Source organism: Pristiophorus japonicus, chromosome 4 (assembly GCF_044704955.1).
Source record: "Pristiophorus japonicus isolate sPriJap1 chromosome 4, sPriJap1.hap1, whole genome shotgun sequence".
Lineage (NCBI taxonomy): Eukaryota > Metazoa > Chordata > Chondrichthyes > Pristiophoridae > Pristiophorus > Pristiophorus japonicus.
In genome coordinates this window covers 305,214,178-305,232,383 of record NC_091980.1, presented here as the reverse complement: position 1 = coordinate 305,232,383, position 18,206 = coordinate 305,214,178, and the positions used below count along the sequence as shown (strand labels likewise).

At 49.6% G+C, this 18,206-nt stretch overlaps 1 protein-coding gene across 3 annotated transcripts in view; it reads left to right on the top strand.

Annotated features, from left to right (window-relative positions):
- nrde2 (NRDE-2, necessary for RNA interference, domain containing) overlaps positions 1–18,206 on the top strand; it is a 101,094-nt gene that overhangs the window by 15,074 nt on the left and 67,814 nt on the right. For all 3 annotated transcript variants that reach the window (XM_070879656.1, XM_070879657.1, XM_070879654.1), the window contains exons 3-4: positions 8,941–9,153; positions 11,127–11,273. In XM_070879656.1, the coding sequence (XP_070735757.1) occupies positions 8,941–9,153; positions 11,127–11,273 (360 nt within the window). The remainder of the gene's footprint in view (positions 1–8,940; positions 9,154–11,126; positions 11,274–18,206) is intronic.

Genomic DNA, 18,206 nt, shown 5'->3' with positions numbered 1-18,206 from the left:
ATGCCGTTGCATTTTTCTACTCTGGGTTTTTCTGCCGTTTGTCAGTTATGAACATAAGAACATTAGAAATAGGAGCAGGAGTCAGCCATTTTGGCCCCTTGAGCCTGCTCTGCCATTTAATAAGATCATGGCTGATCTGATCCTGGCCTCAACTCCACTTCCCTACCCGCTTCCCATAACCCTTGACTCCCTTATGGTTCAAAAATCTGTCTATCTTCACCTTAAATATATTCAATGACCCAGCCTCCACAGATCTCTGGAACAGAGAATTCCACAGATTTACGACCCTCAGAGAAGAAATTCCCTCCTCACTTCAGTTTTAAATGGGCGACCCCTTATTCTGAAACTATGCTCCCTTTGTTCTAGATTCCCCCGTGAGGGGAAACATCCTCTCTGCATCTATCCTGTCAAGCCCCCTCAGAATCTTATATGTTTCATTAAGATCACCTCTCATTCTTCGAAACTCCAATGAGTATAGGCCCAACCTGCTCGACCTTTCTTCATAAGACAACTCATCTCCGGAATCAACCCCGTGAATCTTCTCTGAACAGCCTCTAAAGCAAGTATATCCCTCCTTAAATAAGGAGACCAAAACTGCACACAGCACACCAGGTGTGGTCTCACCAATGTTCTGAACAGTTGCAGTAGGACGTCCCTACTTTTATACTCCATCCCATTGGCAATAAAGATCAATATTCCATTTGTTTTCCTAATTACTTGCTGTACCTGCATGCTAACTTTTTGTGTTTCATGTACAAGGAGCCTCAGATCCCTCTGTACCGCAGCATTTTGTAAATAAAAGTTTGCTCTTTTATTTTTCCTATGGAACTGGATCACCTCACATTTTCCCACATTATACTCCATCTGCCAAATTTTTGCCCACTCACTTAGCTTATCTATATCGCTTTGCAGATTCTTTGTGTCCTCCTCACAACTTGCTTTCCCACCTAGCTTTGTATCATCAGCAAATTTGGCAACAATACTCTCGATTCCTTCATCCAAGTCATTAATATAGATTGTAAATAGTTGAGGCCCCAGCACCGATCCCTGCAGCACCCCACTCGTTACTGTTTGCCAACCGGTAAATGCCTCATTTATCCCAACTCTCTCTCTTCTGTTGGTTAGCCAATCTTCTATCCATGCTAATATATTACCCCCAACCCTGTGAGCTCTTATCTTGTGCAGTAATCTTTTATGTGATACCTTATCGAATGCCTTCTGGAAATCCAAATACACCACATCCACTGGTTCCCTGTTCATTACACCCTCAAAGAACTCCAGAAAATTTATCAAACATGATTTCCCTTTCATAAAACCATGCTGACTCTGCTTGACTGTATTATGATTTTCTAAATGTCCTGTTACTACTTCCTTAATAATGGACTTCAGCATTTTCCCAATGGAGTCCATTCTGTATTGCTGGCTTATCTTCTGCTCTGGATGTGAATATCCCACTGGATCTCATCCCAGAATTCCACGCCGGAGCTACAGAACTGTCTGGAGTGGGTTTGAACCGTCTGACTCAGAGGCACGATTGCTGCCACGAAGTCAAAGGTTTGCCCCAACGCAGCTGTTGGTTACCATATCAAAAAATACTTCCTGCTGTCTGTCCTGAACCCACCCTACTGCCTCGAGCCCGCACTCTCTTGTCCAGCTGTCTCGGTGTGTCCAAACGTTTTGTGCTAGTTTTATAATTGCAATCGGGATTGCTACCAGTGCCACGTGATAGTCAGAGTAGGAATCGCAGGATAGTGCAGATGAATACGTGGCTTGAGCAGTGGTGCAGCAGGGAGGGATTCAAATTCCTGGGGCATTGGGACCGGTTCTGGGGGAGGTGGGACCAGTACAAACCGGACGGTCTGCACCTGGGCAGGACCGGAACCAATGTCCTAGGGGGAGTGTTTGCTAGTGCTGTTGGGGAGGATTTAAACTAATATGGCAGGGGGATGGGAACCAATGCAGGGAGACAGAGGGAAACAAAAAGGAGGCAAAAGCAAAAGACAGAAAGGAGATGAGGAAAAGTGGAGGGCGGAGAAACCCAAGGCAAAGAACAAAAAGGGCCACTGTACAGCAAAATTCTAAAAGGACAAAGGGTGTTAAAAAAACAAGCCTGAAGGCTTTGTGTCTTAATGCAAGGAGTATCTGCAATAAGGTGGATGAATTAATTGTGCAAATAGATGTTAATAAATATGATGTGATTGGGATTACGGAGACGTGGCTCCAGGATGATCAGGGCTGGGAACTCAACATTCAGGGGTATTCAACATTCAGGAAGGATAGAATAAAAGGAAAAGGAGGTGGGGTAGCATTGTTGGTTAAAGAGGAGATTAATGCAATAGTTAGGAAAGGCATTAGCTTGGATGATGTGGAATCTATATGGGTAGAGCTACAGAACACCAAAGGGCAAAAAACGTTAGTAGGAGTTGTGTACAGACCTCCAAACAGTAATAGGGATGTTGGGGAGGGCATCAAACAGGAAATTAGGGGTGCATGCAATAAAGGTGTAGCAGTTATAATGGGTGACTTTAATATGCACATAGATTGGGCTAGCCAAACTGGAAGCAATACGGTGGAGGAGGATTTCCTGGAGTGCATAAGGGATGGTTTTCTAGACCAATATGTTGAGGAACCAACTAGGGGGGAGGCCATCTTAGACTGGGTGTTGTGTAATGAGAGAGGATTAATTAGCAATCTCATTGTGTGAGGCCCCTTGGGGAAGAGTGACCATAATATGGTGGAATTCTGCATTAGGATGGAGAATGAAACAGTAAATTCAGAGACCATGGTCCAGAACTTAAAGAAGGGTAACTTTGAAGGTATGAGGTGTGAATTGGCTAGCATAGATTGGTGAATGATACTTAGGGGGTTGACTGTGGATGGGCAATGGCAGACATTTAGAGACCGCATGGATGAATTACAACAATTGTACATTCCTGTCTGGCGTAAAAATAAAAAAGGGAAGGTGGCTCAACCGTGGCTATCTAGGGAAATCAGGGATAGTATTAAAGCCAAGGAAGTGGCATACAAATTGGCCAGAAATAGCAGCGAACCTGGGGACTGGGAGAAATTTAGAACTCAGCAGAGGAGGACAAAGGGTTTGATTAGGGTAGGGAAAATGGAGTACGAGAAGAAGCTTGCAGGGAACATTAAGGTGGATTGCAAAAGTTTCTATAGGTATGTAAAGAGAAAAAGGTTAGTAAAGACAAACGTAGGTCCCCTGCAGTCAGAATCAGGGGAAGTCATAACGGGGAACAAAGAAATGGCAGACCAATTGAACAAGTACTTTGGTTCGGTATTCACTAAGGAGGATACAAACAACCTTCCGGGGTCAGAGGGTCTAGTAAGGAGGGGGAACTGAAGGAAATCTTTATTAGTCGGGAAATTGTGTTGGGGAAATTGATGGGATTGAAGGCCGATAAATCCCCAGGGCCTGATGGACTGCATCCCAGAGTACTTAAGGAGGTGGCCTTGGAAATAGCGGATGCATTGACAGTCATTTTCCAACATTCCATTGACTCTGGATCAGTTCCTATGGAGTGGAGGGTAGCCAATGTAACCCCACTTTTTAAAAAAGGCGGGAGAGAGAAAACAGGGAATTATAGACCGGTCAGCCTGACCTCAGTAGTGGGTAAAATGATGGAATCAATTATTAAGGATGTCATAGCAGTGCATCTGGAAAATGGTGACATGATAGGTCCAAGTCAGCATGGATTTGTGAAAGGGAAATCATGCTTGACAAATCTTCTGGAATTTTTTGAGGATGTTTCCAGTAAAGTGGACAAAGGAGAACCAGTTGATGTGGTATATTTGGACTTTCAGAAGGTTTTCGACAAGGTCCCACACAAGAGATTAATGTGCAAAGTTAAAGCACATGAGATTGGGGGTAGTGTGCTGACGTGGATTGAGAACTGGTTGTCAGACAGGAAGCCAAGAGTCGGAGTAAATGGGTACTTTTCAGAATGGCAGGCAGTGACTAGTGGGGTGCCGCAAGGTTCTGTGCTGGGGCCCCAGCTGTTTACATTGTACATTAATGATTTAGACGAGGGGATTAAATGCAGTATCTCCAAATTTGCGGATGACACTAAGTTGGGTGGCAGTGTGAGCTGCGAGGAGGATGCTATTAGGCTGCAGAGTGACTTGGATAGGTTAGGTGAGTGGGCAAATGCATGGCAGATGAAGTATAATGTGGATAAATGTGAGGTTATCCACTTTGGTGGTAAAAACAGAGAGACAGACTATTATCTGAATGGTGACAGATTAGGAAAAGGGAAGGTGCAACGAGACCTGGGTGTCATGGTACATCAGTCATTGAAGGTTAGCATGCAGGTACAGCAGGCGGTTAAGAAAGCAAATGGCATGTTGGCCTTCATAGCGAGGGGATTTGAATACAGGGGCAGGGAGGTGTTGCTACAGTTGTACAGGGCCTTGGTGAGGCCACACCTGGAGTATTGTGTACAGTTTTGGTCTCCTAACTTGAGGAAGGACATTCTTGCTATTGAGGGAGTGCAGCGAAAATTCACCAGACTGATTCCCGGGATGGCGGGACTGACCTATCAAGAAAGACTGGATCAACTGGGCTTGTATTCACTGGAGTTCAGAAGAATGAGAGGGGACCTCATAGAAACGTTTAAAATTCTGACGGGTTTAGACAGGTTAGATGCAGGAAGAATGTTCCCAATGTTGGGGAAGTCCAGAACCAGGGGTCACAGTCTGAGGATAAGGGGTAAGCCATTTAGGACCGAGATGAGGAGAAACTTCTTCACCCAGAGAGTGGTGAACCTGTGGAATTCTCTACCACAGAAAGTAGTTGAGGCCAGTTCACTAAATATATTCAAAAGGGAGTTAGATGAAGTCCTTACGACTCGGGGGATCAAGGGTTATGGCGCGAAAGCAGGAATGGGGTACTGAAGTTTCATGTTCAGCCATGAACTCATTGAATGGCGGTGCAGGCTAGAAGGGCTGAATGGCCTGCTCCTGCATCTATTTTCTATGTTTCTATGTTTCTATAATCTTAGCTCCCTTTTAAGTACACCTTGGATTCCTCTGCAAGATCCCCTCCTGAGATCCCTCTCTCCAACGCACAGATGGATGGACCTCACTTCCCCTGAGGGCCACCGTAGTCTGGAGAGTTACTGCAGGACTGTCGCGTACAAATATGGCTTTTTAAATACATTCAAGATCCCATGACAGTGTATTTTCGAAACCTGTTCCTTGTTGCACTTTGCGTGGTTATCACTGAGGGCTGACTTAAATCTCTCTGGTTTCGGACAACGTTGATTCACTCTCAGAGAGGCTTTGAGTTTTAAATAGAGCCATTTTAATCGATATGCCATCTCAACTGCTGTGGCAGAATATCTTTAAGGACTCAAAGCCTTAGACCCCTTAGGCAGCATTCCATTCTTTCCTCGTGTCTTCTGCATGCTGAAATTCTGTGGCTTCATTCAGGCACTGAAATTGAATCACTGCAGGCAGATTAAAAGGAGTCGCCTGTTTCAGTGGCGGCCAGCACCACATTCTCTTAATGCACATGTGACTGTACGCTGTGTCTGTATTTGTACATGCGTGTAGACAAATGGATGGCAGACTGGTACAGGGAAAAGACAGCAGCCAGTAGATTTTTTTAAAATTCATGAGATTCTTGAGCAGGGCCGGCATTTATTGCCCATCATTAATTACCCTTGAGAAGGTGACGGTGAGCCACCGCCTTGAACCACTGCAGTCCGTGCGGTTAACATACTCCCACAGTGCTGTTGGATAGGGAGTTACAGGATTTTGACCCAGCAACGATGAAAGAATGGTGATATATTTCCAAGTCAGGATGGTGTGTAATTTGGAGGGGAATTTGGAGGTAGTGGTGTTCCCATGCGCCTGCTGACCTTGTCCATCTAGGTGATAGAGGTCATGGGTTTGGGTGTATGTAGGGGTGATTTTGGGTTGGGAGAATTTATATTGTAATTGGCCCAATGCATATAGCTAAACTGATTTTGTGGTTGGATTTTGGGTGCAGATTTCTCAAGTAATTTTGAATGGTGGGGGTGAGGGAGAGGGAGAGGGGTGGGGGGAGCAGAGGGAGAGGGGTGGGGGGAGGAGAGGGAGAGGGGTGGGGGGAGGAGAGGGAGAGGGAGAGGGGTGGGGGGAGGAGAGGGAGAGGGAGAGGGGTGGGGAGGAGAGGAGAGAGGGGTGGGGGAGGAGAGGAGAGGGGGTGGGGGGAGGAGAGGGAGAGGGAGAGTGGTGGGTGGAGGGAGAGGAGAGGGAGGAGAGGGGTGGGGGAGGAGAAGGAGAGGGAGAGGGGTGGGGGACGGAGAGGGGTGGGGGGGGAGGGAGAGGAAGAGGGAGGGTGGGGGGAGGGGGGGAGGGAGGAGAGGGAGAGGGAAGGGTGGGGGAGGAGAGGGGGAGGGGGGGGGGGAGGAGAGGGAGAGGGGGGGGGGGAGGGGAGAGGGGGTGGGGGGAGGTGAGGGGAGGGATGGAGGGGTGGGGGAGAGTGAGTGGGAGCAGAGGGGGGGGGGGTGAGGAGAGGGTGATGGGGGGGGGAGGAGAGGGAGAGGGGTGGGGGGAGGAGAGGGAGAGGGGTGGGGGGAGGAGAGGGAGAGGGAGAGGGGTGGGGGGAGGAGAGGGAGAGGGGGAGGGGTGGGGGGAGGAGAGGGAGAGGGAGAGGGGTGGGGGGAGGAGAGGGAGAGGGTGGGGGGAGGAGAGGGAGAGGGAGAGGGGTGGGGGGAGGAGAGGGAGAGGGAGAGGGGTGGGGGGAGGAGAGGGAGAGGGAGAGGGGTGGGGGGAGGAGAGGGAGAGGGAGAGGGGTGGGGGGAGGAGAGGGAGAGGGAGAGGGGTGGGGGGAGGAGAGGGAGAGGGAGAGGGGTGGGGGGAGGAGAGGGAGAGGGAGAGGGGTGGGGGGAGGAGAGGGAGAGGGAGAGGGGTGGGGGGAGGAGAGGGAGAGGGGTGGGGGGAGGAGAGGGAGAGGGGTGGGGGGAGGAGAGGGAGAGGGAGAGGGGTGGGGGGAGGAGAGGGAGAGGGAGAGGGGTGGGGGGAGGAGAGGGAGAGGGAGAGGGGTGGGGGGAGGAGAGGGAGAGGGGTGGGGGGAGGAGAGGGAGAGGGAGAGGGGTGGGGGGAGGAGAGGGAGAGGGAGAGGGGTGGGGGGAGGAGAGGGAGAGGGAGAGGGGTGGGGGGAGGAGAGGGAGAGGGGTGGGGGGAGGAGAGGGGGAGGGAGAGGGGTGGGGGGAGGAGAGGGAGAGGGAGAGGGGTGGGGGGAGGAGAGGGAGAGGGAGAGGGGTGGGGGGAGGAGAGGGAGAGGGAGAGGGGTGGGGGGAGGACAGGGAGAGGGAGAGGGGTGGGGGGAGGAGAGGGAGAGGGAGAGGGGTGGGGGGAGGAGAGGGAGAGGGAGAGTGGTGGGGGGAGGAGAGGGAGAGGGAGAGGAAGAGGGGTGGGGGGAGGAGAAGGAGAGGGAGAGGGGTGGGGGACGGAGAGGGGTGGGGGGGAAGGAGAGGGAGAGGGGTGGGGGGAGGAGAGGGAGAGGGGTGGGGGGAGGAGAGGGAGAGGGAGAGGGGTGGGGGGAGGAGAGGGAGAGGGGTGGGGGGAGGAGAGGGAGAGGGGTGGGGGGAGGAGAGGGAGAGGGAGAGGGGTGGGGTGGAGGGAGATGGGTGGGGTGAGGGGAGAGGGAGATGGGTGGGGTGGGGGGGAGAGGGGGGAAGGGGAGAGGGAGGGGGGACGGGGGGAGAGGGAGGGGGGACGGGGGGAAGAGAGAGGGAGAGGGGAGTGGGGGGAAGGGGAGAGGGGAGAGGGGTGGGGGGAGAGGGGAAAAAGGGGAGAGGGAAGAGGGAGATTGGTGGGGGAGAGGGGGAAGGGTGGAGGGGAAAGGGGTGGGGGGGAAGGGGAGAGGGGTAGGGGTGTGGGGTGGGGGGGAAGGGAAGAGGAGAGGGGTGGGGGGGGGGGAGAGGAGAGGAGAGGGGGGGGGGAGGGGCGAGGGAGGTGGGGGGGTGGGGGTGGGAAGGGGAGAGTGGGGGGGAGAGGGGTGGGGGAGAGTGAGGGGGGAAGGGGGACAAGGGGAGAGGGAGGTGGGGGGGGAGAAGGGGGGGAAGGGGAGAGGGGTGGGGTGGGGGGGAAGGTGAGGAGGAAGGGGGTTGGGGTGGGGGGAAGGTAGGGGGGTGGGGGGGAAGGTGAGAGGGTGGGGTGGGGGGGGAAGGTGAGGGGGTGGAGGGGAAGGTGGGGTGGGGGGAAGGGGGGGTGGGGCGGGGGAGCAAGGGGAGAGGGGTGAGGGAGCAAGGGAGAGGGGTGGGGGAGAAGGGGAGAGGGGTGGGGTGGGGGGCGAAGGGGAGAGGGGGGTGGGGTAGGGGAGAGGCGTGGGGTGGGGAAGGGGAGAGGGGTGGGGGGGGGAAGGGGTGAGGGAGAGGGGTGGGGGGGGAAGGGGAGAGGGAGAGGGGTGGGGGGGAAGGAGCGAGGGAGGGGTGGGGGATAAGGGGAGAGGGGTGGGGGGCGAAGGGGAGAGGGGGGTGGGGTGGGGAAGGGGGGTGGGGCAGGGGAGAGGGGTGGGGGGGAGATGGGAGAGGGGTGGGGGGGAAGGGGCGAGGGAGAGGGTTGGGGGGGAAAGGAGCGAGGGAGGGAGAGCGGTGGGGGGAAGGGGAGAGGGGTGGGGGGGAAGAGGAGAGGGAGAGGGATGGGGGAAAGGGGGGGAGAGGGAGAGGGGAGAGGAATGTGGGGGATGAGGGGGAGGGGGAAAGAGGTGGGGAGGGGGGGAAGGTGTGAGAGAGAGGAAGGTGGGGGGAGAGAGGGAAAGGGGGGAGAGGGGAAGGTGTGGGGGAGAGGGAATGTTGCGGGGAAGAGAGGAGGGGGATAAGGACGGAGGGTTTGAAGAAACCAGGAATGAACGACAATACTAAGACGGATATAATTGGTGATTGGATGAAACTTTACTTGCTATTAATTTTCCGCACCCTTGTCCTTCCATTTCAGTGTTTGTTCAGAGCTCGATTTACCCGGGAGATTGTCTCCCCGATTGTTAGACCATGACGAAGAGGATGTTGCAACCAAAAAGAAGAAGAAGAAGAAAAAGAAGAAACATCGGCAACACAAAAAGGATAAAAAGAAAACTAGGGAGAATCACGCCAGCAGCGACTCTGACGCCGAGATCCTCTGCGATAAAGACCAAGAGCCTGGAACCGTGAGGTGATTAAGGTTGCTGTCGTTTGTCATGTCCAAACCTGGACAGGGCCTGAGCCAAGGGATTTGGTCATTGCCCGAGTTCTGATGTTACCTTTACTGGTGGTGAACATTAGTAACAGGTGGCGTCTATTCAGCCCTTCGAGCCTGTACTGCCATTCAATTAGATCACGGCTGATCTGTACCTCAATTCCATTGATCCATATCGCTTTATACCATTACCTAATAAAATCTATCGATCTCGGTCTTGATCTACAGCCTTCTGGGGGAGAGAGGTCCAGATTTGCACTACCCTTTGTGTGGGAAATGCAGTTCCTGACCTCACTCCTGAATGGCCTGGCTCTAATTTTAAGATTGTGCTCCCTTGTTCTGGGCTCCCCATCAGAGGAAATAAATTCTCTGTCTGCGCACTGTTGAATTCTTTTAGCATGTTAAGCTTTTCAATTAGATCACCCTTCAACCGTCTAAACTCGAGGGAAAAGAACGTGGGTTTATGCAACCTATCCTCATAAATTAACCCTCAAAGCCTGGTACCATTCTAGTGACTGGCAAGCGAGCCCAAGGTGGGCAGAGGAAACGTTACAGGAACACCCTCAAAGCCTCCTTGATAAAATGCAACATCCCCACCGACACCTGGGGGTCCCTGGCCAAAGACCACCCTAAGTGGAGGAAGTGAATCCGGGAGGGCGCTGAGCACCTCGAGTCTCATCGCCGAGAGCGTGCAGAAATCAAGCGCAGGCAGCGGAAAGAGCGTGTGGCAAACCAGTCCCACCCTCCCTTTCCTTCAACCACTGTCTGTCCCACCTGTGACAGAGACCGTAATTCCCGTATTGGACTGTTCAGCCACCTGAGAACTCATTTTTAGAGTGGAAGCAAGTCTTCCTCGATTTCGAGGGACTGCCTATGATAATGAATCTGTTCTGCGCCCCCTTGAAGGCCAGTATATCCTTCCTGAGGTGCACTGCCCAGAACTGAATGTAAGTGCTCCAGACGGGATAAAATGTTCAAAGGATTCAATAGGGTAGATATAAAGACACCATGTTCTCAAGAACAAGGGGGCATGATCTTAAAATTAGAGCGAGGCCGTTCAGAAGAGAAATTCGGAGGCACTTTTACACAGTGTGAAAGACCCAAGAGACTGTGGATACTGGGTCAGTTGGAGCTTTCAAGATTGAGAGAGATATTTCTTGGGTAAGGGTATCGAGGGATGTGGAGCACAGGTCGGGAAATGGAATTGAGGTACAGATCAGCCGTAATCTGATTGAATGGCGGGACAGGCTCGAGGGGCTGAGTGGCCGCCTCCTGTTTCTATAAGCTGTTTTTTTTCCCCCTCAAGTTAAAAGGTATGCACCAGCGTGCTACTGTCGTAGTGCTGTGGCAGGGAGTGAATTAGCCAAAGTGTTTCCCCACGTGGCGAACTTCTAATTTTGTCCTTCTCGGGAGGAAGACGAGGGGAAAGAAATTGCCTCTTGCCCTGGGTATAGACTGCCAGTCCTCCGAGCCTTGAGAGCGGTGCAGAGGAGCGTAATAGAGCAGCGACAGTAATAACTTCTTAAAAGTTGGAGGGAATAAATGCCCTAATTTCTCCCCGGTCCCCGGGCTGCGTATCAAACGCTGAAAGCAGGCGAGTGATCCACTCCCAGGGCTGCAGTAGTGCTACTGTGTGTCCTGATTGCCTGAAGTTTTTCGGGACTGGAAGGGTGCGATTTGGGAGCAGCTTTTAAGAATAATTTGGAATTGAATAATTATAGTATTGATAGCGGGTGTAACCACCGAAGAGCAGGTCTGGGAAAATCCAGTCCCTCCATCGGATGTTTAAATTTAAACCACCGAATGAAATCAGCTAAACCAAATTTCCAAATGACCTTGTATTTTAAGTTCAGAGCGGACTTGTTACAGTCTTCAAGCATGCACTTGGCTCCGTTTCGCAGATCCTGCTTAAAACACACCATCATTATGTGCGTTATGTTATTTTGTAGGTCTGAAGCCGGTACGGATCTTCCTCCGGGTAACTTCACGTGGCTGGATGACCTCCATCCGCAGAGTACGCAGACCTTCTGTGTAGATAGAAAGGCCGACCCTGACAACTGGCAGTACAAATCACTCTATCGTGGAGATCTGGCAAGGTACTTGTTACAGGAGGGGCTATGGAGTTGATACAGTGGTACTTTTCTTTCTTGTGCTAGACTGATGACACTAGGTATGATTTGTCCTCTGGAATAGGCACTTTACAGAGGAACATAGGATTGTACATGAAAGGAAAACCATGTTTGACAAATTTATTAGAGTTCTTTGCGGATGTAACGAGCAGGGTGGATAAGGGGGAACCAGTGAATGTGGTATATTTGGATTTCCATAAGGCATTCGATAAGGCGCCACATAAAAGGTTACTGCACAAGATAAGAACTCAAGGGGTTGGGGATAATATATTAGCATGGATAGAGGATTAGCTAACTAACAGAAAACAGAGAGTTGGGAAAAATGGGTCATTTTCAGGTTGGAAAACTGTAACCAGTGGGGTGCCATAGGAATCAGTGCTGGGGCCTCAACTATTTGCAATCTATATTAATGACTTGGATGAAGCCAAATTTGCTGACGGTACAAAGATAGGTGGGAAAGCAAGTTGTGAGGAGGACACAGAGTCTGCAAAGGGATGTAGACAGGCTAAGTGAGTGGGGAAACATTTGGCAGATGGAGTATCATGTGGGAAAATGTGAGGTTATCCACTTTGGTAGGAAGAATAGAAAAGCTAAATATTATTTAAATGGAGAGAGACTACAGAATGCTGCGGTTACAGAGGTATCTGGATGTACTCTTACATGAAACACAAAAAGTTAGCATGCAGGTACAGCAAGTAATTAGGAAGGCAAATGAAATGTTGGCCTTTATTGCAAGGCGGATGGAGTATAAAAATTGGGAAGTCTTGCTACAACTGTACAGGGTGTTGTTGAGACCACACCAGGAGTACTGTGTCGAGTTTTAGTCTCCTTATTTAATATACTTGCATTGGAGGCAGTTCAGAGAAGGCTCAAGAGGTTGATTCCTGAGATGAAGGGGTTGTCTAACAAGGGAGTGGATCACTCGCCTGCTTTCAGCGTTTGATACGCAGCCCGGTGACCGGGGAGAAATTAGGACATTTATTCCCTCCAACAAGTTTACCAGGTTGGGCCTGTACTCATTGGAGTTTAGAAGAGTGAGAGGTGATGTCATGGGAACATAAGACTCTGAGGGGGCTTGACAGGGTAGATGTGGAGAGGATGTTTCCCTTTGTGGGGGAATCTAGAACTCGGGGGCACAGTTTCAGAATGAGGGGTTGCCCATTTAAGACTGAGATGAGGAGAAATTTCTTGTTTGGAATTCTGTAGAAGCTGTGTCATTGACTATATTTAAGGCAGAGATAGACAGATTCTTAAACTATTGGGGAGTCAAGAGTCATGCGGAACAGGCAGGAAAGTGGAGTTGAGGCCAAGATCGGCCATGATCTTCTTGAATGGCGGAGCAGGCTCGAGGGGCAAAATGGCCTACTCCTTTTCCTATTTCTTATGTCGACTATCTGGGCAAGAGTTTGAAACTTGTCACATGTTACCGTACCCCTGAGTCGCTTTCTCTGCCAGATATCTATCTAGTTCCCTCTTGAATTCTCCACAGAATCATAGAATAGTACAGCGCAGTAGGAAGCCATTTGGCCCATTGAGTCTGCGCCAGCTCTTTTGAAGAACAGTCCAGATCTTTCCCCATTTTTTTTCTCCTTCAAGTATTTATCCAATTCTTTTTTTTGAAGGCTACTATTGGATCTGTATCCACCACCCTATCGAGCAGTGCAGTCTCTCATTCTTTAAGACCTTTCTTATAAACTACCTCTGACCAAGCTTTAAGACACTCCTCCTAATATTCCCACCTTTGCCTCGGTGTTAATTTTTGTTTGATAACGCTCCTGTGAAGAGCATTGAGATATTATCCTATGTTAAAGAGCTATATAAATGCAAGCAGAAGTTGTTGAATATAACAATGCTATTGGCTGTCCATTTGTCTGATCCATAGTTGAATCTCAACTGCCTGTTCGCTTTCCAGTATCTTGTATATAATTACATAACTATTGCATGTATTTGCAGAAAGGATATTTGTTCAGCTTTCTTCAATTTTATTCTTATCAAAACTCCCATCCAGTCTGGCCAACCCGCCCAACCCGTTCCTGCTAAGCTGCGTGGATTTACTCTGGAGCATCCACGATGCTGAGAATGACGTGAGTATCACGTGTAGTGAGTTGGTCTTACCGCAGGGAAAGGGTCCACAGCCAGATAGGGAATGGAAGACCAGCAGGAAGAGTAGTGCAAGGAAGGTAGTGCAGGGGTCCCCTGTGGTCATCCCCCTGCAAAACAGATACACCGTTTTGGGTACTGTTGAGGGGAATGACTCATCAGGGGAGGGCAGCAGCAGCCAAGTTCATCGCACCGTGGCTGGCTCTGCTGCACAGGAGGGCAAGAAAAAGAGTGGGAGAGCGATAGTGATAGGGGATTCAATTGTGAGGGGAATAGATAGGCGTTTCTGCGGCCACAACCGAGACTCCAGGATGGTATGTTGCCTCCCTGGTGCAAGGGTCAAGGATGTCTCGGAGCGGGTGCAGGACATTCTGAAATGGGAGGGAGAACAGCCAGTTGTCGTGGTGCACATTGGTACCAACGACATAGGTAAAAAAAGGGATGAGGTCCTACGAAACGAATTTAAGGAGCTAGGAGCTAAATTAAAAAGTAGGACCTCAAAAGTAGTAATCTCGGGATTGCTACCAGTGCCACGTGATAGTCAGAGTAGGAATCGCAGGATAGCGCAGATGAATACGTGGCTTGAGCAGTGGTGCAGCAGGGAGGGATTCAAATTCCTGGGGCATTGGGACCGGTTCTGGGGGAGGTGGGACCAGTACAAACCGGACGGTCTGCACCTGGGCAGGACCGGAACCAATGTCCTAGGGGGAGTGTTTGCTAGTGCTGTTGGGGAGGATTTAAACTAATATGGCAGGGGGATGGGAACCAATGCAGGGAGACAGAGGGAAACAAAAAGGAGACAAAAGCAAAAGACAGAAAGGAGATGAGGAAAAGTGGAGGGCAGAGAAACCCAAGGCAAAGAACAAAAAGGGCCACTGTACAGCAAAATTCTAAAAGGACAAAGGGTGTTAATAAAACAAGCCTGAAGGCTTTGTGTCTTAATGCAAGGAGTATCCGCAATAAGGTGGATGAATTAATTGTGCAAATAGATGTTAACAAATATGATGTGATTGGGATTACGGAGACGTGGCTCCAGGATGATCAGGGCTGGGAACTCAACATTCAGGGGTATTCAACATTCAGGAAGGATAGAATAAAAGGAAAAGGAGGTGGGGTAGCATTGCTGGTTAAAGAGGAGATTAATGCAATAGTTAGGAAAGACATTAGCTTGGATGATGTGGAATCTATATGGGTAGAGCTGCAGAACACCAAAGGGCAAAAAACGTTAGTAGGAGTTGTGTACAGACCTCCAAACAGTAATAGGGATGTTGGGGAGGGCATCAAACAGGAAATTAGGGGTGCATGCAATAAAGGTGTAGTAGTTATAATGGGTGACTTTAATATGCACATAGATTGGGCTAGCCAAACTGGAAGCAATACGGTGGAGGAGGATTTCCTGGAGTGCATAAGGGATGGTTTTCTAGACCAATATGTTGAGGAACCAACTAGGGGGGAGGCCATCTTAGACTGGGTGTTGTGTAATGAGAGAGGATTAATTAGCAATCTCATTGTGCGAGGCCCCTTGGGGAAGAGTGACCATAATATGGTGGAATTCTGCATTAGGATGGAGAATGAAACAGTAATTTCAGAGACCATGGTCCAGAACTTAAAGAAGGGTAACTTTGAAGGTATGAGGCGTGAATTGGCTACGATAGATTGGCGAATGATACTTAGGGGGTTGACTGTGGATGGGCAATGGCAGACATTTAGAGACCGCATGGATGAATTACAACAATTGTACATTCCTGTCTGGCGTAAAAATAAAAAAGGGAAGGTGGCTCAACCGTGGCTATCTAGGGAAATCAGGGATAGTATTAAAGCCAAGGAAGTGGCATACAAATTGGCCAGAAATAGCAGCGAACCTGGGGACTGGGAGAAATTTAGAACTCAGCAGAGGAGGACAAAGGGTTTGATTAGGGCAGGGAAAATGGAGTACGAGAAGAAGCTTGCAGGGAACATTAAGGCGGATTGCAAAAGTTTCTATAGGTATGTAAAGAGAAAAAGGTTGGTGAAGACAAACGTAGGTCCCCTGCAGTCAGAATCAGGGGAAGTCATAACGGGGAACAAAGAAATGGCAGACCAATTGAACAAGTACTTTGGTTCGGTATTCACTAAGGAGGATACAAACAACCTTCCGGGTATAAAAGGGGTCAGAGGGTCTAGTAAGGAGGGGGAACTGAGGGAAATCTTTATTAGTCGGGAAATTGTGTTGGGGAAATTGATGGGATTGAAGGCCGATAAATCCCCAGGGCCTGATGGACTGCATCCTAGAATACTTAAGGAAGTGGCCTTGGAAATAGCGGATGCATTGACAGTCATTTTCCAACATTCCATTGACTCTGGATCAGTTCCTATGGAGTGGAGGGTAGCCAATGTAACCCCACTTTTTAAAAAAGGAGGGAGAGAGAAAACAGGGAATTATAGACCGGTCAGCCTGACCTCAGTAGTGGGTAAAATGATGGAATCAATTATTAAGGATGTCATAGCAGTGCATCTGGAAAATGGTGACATGATAGGTCCAAGTCAGCATGGATTTGTGAAAGGGAAATCATGCTTGACAAATCTTCTGGAATTTTTTGAGGATGTTTCCAGTAAAGTGGACAAAGGAGAACCAGTTGATGTGGTATATTTGGACTTTCAGAAGGCTTTCGACAAGGTCCCACACAAGAGATTAATGTGCAAAGTTAAAGCACATGGGATTGGGGGTAGTGTGCTGACGTGGATTGAGAACTGGTTGTGAGACAGGACAAAGAGTAGGAGTAAACGGGTACTTTTCAGAATGGCAGGCAGTGACTAGTGGAGTGCCGCAAGGTTCTGTGCTGGGGCCCCAGCTGTTTACATTGTACATTAATGATTTAGACGAGGGGATTAAATGCAGTATCTCCAAATTTGTGGATGATACTAAGTTGGGTGGCAGTGTGAGCTGCGAGGAGGATGCTATTAGGCTGCAGAGTGACTTGGATAGGTTAGGTGAGTGGGCAAATGCATGGCAGATGAAGTATAATGTGGATAAATGTGAGGTTATCCACTTTGGTGGTAAAAACAGAGAGACAGACTATTATCTGAATGGTGACAGATTAGGAAAAGGGAAGGTGCAACGAGACCTGGGTGTCATGGTACATCAGTCATTGAAGGTTAGCATGCAGGTACAGCAGGCGGTTAAGAAAGCAAATGGCATGTTGGCCTTCATAGCGAGGGGATTTGAATACAGGGGCAGGGAGGTGTTGCTACAGTTGTACAGGGCCTTGGTGAGGCCACACCTGGAGTATTGTGTACAGTTTTGGTCTCCTAACTTGAGGAAGGACATTCTTGCTATTGAGGGAGTGCAGCGAAGGTTCACCAGACTGATTCCCGGGATGGCGGGACTGACCTATCAAGAAAGATTGGATCAACTGGGCTTGTATTCACTGGAGTTCAGAAGAATGAGAGGGGACCTCATAGAAACGTTTAAAATTCTGACGGGTTTAGACAGGTTAGATGCAGAAAGAATGTTCCCAATGTTGGGGAAGTCCAGAACCAGGGGTCACAGTCTGAGGATAAGGGGTAAGCCATTTAGGACCGAGATGAGGAGAAACTTCTTCACCCAGAGAGTGGTGAACCTGTGGAATTCTCTACCACAGAAAGTAGTTGAGGCCAATTCACTAAATATATTCAAAAGGGAGTTAGATGAAGTCCTTACTACTCGGGGGATCAAGGGTTATGGCGAGAAAGCAGGAAGAGGGTACTGAAGTTTCATGTTCAGCCATGAACTCATTGAATGGCGGTGCAGGCTAGAAGGGCTGAATGGCCTGCTCCTGCACCTATTTTCTATGTTTCTATGTTTCTATGGAGGCCCCGCGCAGGTTGCTTGCCGGCTTTTCAATGCCAGATTGCGTGCATGCGTGAAGTGTTGAATGGGCCGCACGGCCCGTTAAAGGGACCCTGCACCCAAACACTCTGGGTACATTGCCCACGATTCTTGTCTACAGTACGTGATTGAATTTTGAATATCTCTGAAGCAACTTAGCAAGCCACTCAGTTTACACTGGCTGCGGTGGAGATCACCTCTTACAGAAGGTAGGCACTGCAGGGAATTTAAGGGCTGAAGTGATGATCTGGACTAGTTTTGATCACCTAGATGGGTCGGAGAGGAATTTCCCAGATTTTTTCCCCCCAAATTGGCCTGGGTTTTTTATCTGTTTTTTTGCCTCTCCCAGGAGATCTCACGGGTTTGGGCAGGGTGGAGTGTTTATGTTGTGATACACAAGATATCGCAATTGTGTGGGACAGGCTCGATGGACCAGAGGGTCTTTACCCGTCCGTCATTGTTAGTATGTACACGGGGCGACTCTGAGCAATAAATGCAGCCTCGTCCGTGACCACCCATATCCCAGCAACAAATACATATTTTTAAATGGCGTATTGATGAGGTGTGCAGCTCCTTGCATCTACGAGAGATTATTCTACCAGTGGGAAAGTTCTGTGACTTACACCAGTCAGTCACTTGGTGGCAATCCACTTCCCAGTGAGACACTTTAGATACAGCACGCACTAATGGAGTGCCTTCCCATATGTCCCCATGCTGACTGCTAAACAACGCCCAATTGTCAATACTGCTTTGGTAAAGAGTCAAACCTAATTAGCCACAGGATGAAATGCCACATTAATTGTCACATTTCTCCTTGCAGTCTGACCGCTTCAGCATGTCGGTAAATGGGATGTGTCCAGATCGATGATGTTTAACAGAGACTTGTCACGTCAATTATCTCAGTGGAGGGACAGAGAGTTTGTACAGTTAGACTTCAAAAAATAAAGTATTGG